The sequence below is a fragment of the Pterocles gutturalis genome, unplaced genomic scaffold (assembly GCF_000699245.1).
Source record: "Pterocles gutturalis isolate BGI_N339 unplaced genomic scaffold, ASM69924v1 scaffold27827, whole genome shotgun sequence".
NCBI classification, from domain to species: Eukaryota; Metazoa; Chordata; class Aves; order Pterocliformes; family Pteroclidae; genus Pterocles; species Pterocles gutturalis.
In genome coordinates this window covers 32765-36109 of record NW_010113808.1, presented here as the reverse complement: position 1 = coordinate 36109, position 3345 = coordinate 32765, and the positions used below count along the sequence as shown (strand labels likewise).

General features: G+C 57.8%; 1 protein-coding gene across 1 annotated transcript in view; it reads right to left on the bottom strand.

The window, feature by feature from the left end:
- Positions 1–69: 69 nt before the first annotated feature.
- The window catches only part of TRIM9 (tripartite motif containing 9), a gene marked incomplete at its 5' end in the record, with an annotated part of 25296 nt that continues 22020 nt past the window's right edge, over positions 70–3345 (bottom strand). The window contains 3 exons of the mRNA XM_010074640.1: positions 70–132; positions 1708–1870; positions 2856–3159. Coding sequence (XP_010072942.1) covers positions 70–132; positions 1708–1870; positions 2856–3159 — 530 coding nt within the window. The remainder of the gene's footprint in view (positions 133–1707; positions 1871–2855; positions 3160–3345) is intronic.

Here is a 3345-nt window from a genome sequence, read left to right as displayed (position 1 = left end):
TCCCGCAGGAGGGATCGGGCTGGCTCCTCTCACCCCAAGAAGAGGCAGCCGGCTCCAGGAGCATTATCCTCAAGGCATGGCCGAGCGCGAAGCGTAGAATTCGGGGACGGGCAGACCGGTGTGCAGTGTCACCTGCAACGAGAGATACGGGGCTCAGCCATGTCCCTCCGTGCCTGGTGGGACAGCTCGGAGCACAGCAGCTCAACATCATCCCCCAGGAGGGCAGAGCCCTGATGCACTGGGAAAACCCTGGTCCACGGGCACGGATATGGGCAGGACCCGCTCGTATGGACTGAGTGGGCAAGGGGCGAGGTCCTGCAAATAGCCACCCACGCACGGAGCAGCGGTGCATGGGTAATTCAGGTCCTTCCACAAATATTTTAATTTGGGGGAAGAAAGCATAATTCCTTCTTTTATTGGAACAGCAGCATTCTCCCCTTTAGTTCCAGATTTCTAGAAAACTTTGTCTGAAACACAATTATTTCCCTCCTAATTAGAGTAGTTTTTAATTACTCATCCACCTTTGAAGCAGGATGATGAATGGCTCGGGTTTATTCGCAGCCTTTTATCCGCATCCCATGGGACCTCTCTGTTGTCGGGGGATTTCAGCTCTGCCTTGCCCAGAGAGCTGTCAGACATCAGAGGGGCTCCGGAGATGCGCTCATCTCTTAGGGCTGTGCTTGGAATTAAACCCATCACGGAGCAGGACGTTTTTACCACATCGAATTAATACAGAAACCTCAAAAACCAGCCCAGACAAGACGAGCTTCTTTAATATTTCCTAATTAACCACCGGCATGTCGCACATTTCTCCAAACGGGGCAGAGTCCCCTACCTGCAAGACCCTGGGGGTGGGACACTCCAGGAGGGATGCTCCCAGGGTTTGGGATGGTACCGACCAAGCTCTGCCCCAGCGCTGCTGGCAAACTGTCACCGCCTTGGTGACAGCGCAGCGTGCCCTGTATCCCGATGGACAACTCAGCAGAGCACGCCCTGATCCATAGATCCCTAATTTATAGAGGCCACTTGCTGCCCTTGCACAGAGGTGACACCTTTGGCATCCACTGCAGAAGACGGTGACAAAATGACACCCTGAGGTCACCCATGACGTGCAACGTGTCCTAGGATGTGCCCGGGCGCTTGGGCGGTGCTGGAGGTGCAAGCGGTGGTCGCGTGGATGTGCCCAAGCCAGGCTGGGTGAACACGGGGGACTTGTTGTGGGGAGAAGATAGCAGGGAGGAGGTTAGTGAGGAGAAAAATAAAAGATGAAAATACCGGATCGGCCCAGGGAGCCACCGCTGGGTGACGTTCTGGAGAGCTGAGAGCTTGGGAGAGAGGGAGAGAAGAGGGGTTTGAAACTCCTCAGAGGAAAATAGGCTTTAAAAGGTGTCCTGCCTCGTAATGCTCCTGTTGGGGTCCTGGGAGAGCTGTGAAGGTCCTATGGGGTCGTACCACAAAATGGAGCTGTCCAACCCCATCACCGGGGAGGGCTGGAGAACCCTGGAGCTTCATCAGCCCTGATGGAGAAACCTGGAGCAGAGGCAGCAGCTGCAGCTGCGGGAAGGCCTGGCCTGATTTTAGAGACTCACAGGTGCTTTAGGGTGTAAATTCAGCTTTTTCCAAGCCACCCCTGCTGCACAAGAGCCCTCCCCGCCCCACAAAGTCCCCGTGCTGCCGTGGTGCTCTGGAGAGCGTGGTCAGAGGTACCTGCACATTCCTGTTGAGGCTGACCGCGGGGAAGAAGAGACCCTCCAAGTTCTCGAAGGCGACAGGCCCTTGCTGGTCCTCGTTGATGGAGAACGTCAAGGTCCTCCTGGTCAAATCCAGCAGCACTCCCACCGTGGCGCCTTTTGTTATCCCGCCCTCGGTTCTGTGGGGTGAGAAGAAGATCAGAGTGTCGCCGTGGCTTGATGTCCCTCGTGCTCCCGGCACAGGGTTCAGCCCATGGACCTCAAGGGCTCCCGATGCTGAACTTCCCAGCTCGCCCAGGAGCCAGGCCATGACCCGCACCCATCCCAGCCATGCTCACAAATCCCTGGGCACCTCCTCAGGCCTCCCGCAGAGGTGCTCCCCACTTGCTGTGATGTCCCCAAGGGCAAAGCTACTGACCAGAACAGCCACAGCAACACAACCATAGAATCATGGGATCACAGAGTGGTTTGGGTTGGAAGGGACCTTAAAGCCCATCCAGTGCCACCCCCTGCCATGGGCAGGGACACCTCCCACCAGCCCAGGTTGCCCAAAGCCTCATCCAGCCTGGCCTTGAACCCCTCCAGGGATGGGGCATCCACAGCTTCTCTGGGCACCCTGGGCCACTGCCTCACCCCCCGCACAGGAAAACATTTCTTCCTCAGATCCCATCTCAATCTCCCCTCTTCCAGCTTCAAACTGTTCCCCCTCGTCCTGTCCCTCCACCTGCTGACCCATCAGGGAACAGCCCCGAGGCTGCAGGAAGGTGACACCGGGATCTCCTCAGGCCACCGCAAGCTTCCAAGCCCCCAGCTCCGCTGGCCCGCGGGGGAAGCAAGCCAGAAGTGTGGCACAGGGATAAAAGCAAACATTATTTTCTTGTGCATGAGCTGCAAGGCTTTGGGTGTTAATGGGAAGGGGGTGACACAGAGGAGCGGTGCTGTGCATCCTTGAGGAGAGTCGCAGTGGGCAGGGAAGGAAGAGTTGGAGCAAGGCAGAACCAAGGAGGCAGGGAATGTCCTTCCCTTTGGGACATCCTCTAATAGAGGCGATGAGGAGTGATGTCACCCTTGCCGTGGGTGCCTGTATGTGCCACTGGAAAAGCCCTGGGCTCTTCCCTGGGCTGTGGTCTCTGGGAGGCAGACCCCACGTTCCAGACCACGTACCTGTTGGTGTGCGAGTTGTTGTGCATGAACCAGCTCCGGTTATTGTCCACGTACATGGCCCAAGCCTTGTCGTCCTTGCCCAGCATGGCATCCTTGAGGACATCGATGCGTGCCACACCAAAAGCCGGGTCAGGGTGGTTATCGTACCGATCGACTGACAGCTCCCAGTAATGGAGCCCTTTGGAAAAGCCCGTTTTCCCCAGCACGACCCTGTCGTCGTAGCTGTTGCAGGTGACAGTCAGGTTGTCATTAGAAAAGATGATGTCAGCGTGGGCAGAGGAAGGATCGAAAGAAAACCAAGCGACTGGAACACACAAACAACATCAGGTTAGTCCAGCGGGAGCGCGGCCATCAGCCACCGAGCCCTGCGGAGCGGACGCGGACCAGCGCATGCTGCATGCAGGGCCGACACGGCGCGCGGAGGCACGGCGGGGGCGAGAAGCAGGCGGGGGGGCACAGCAGAGGGGGCTGGAGGCTCCCGGCCGCGCCC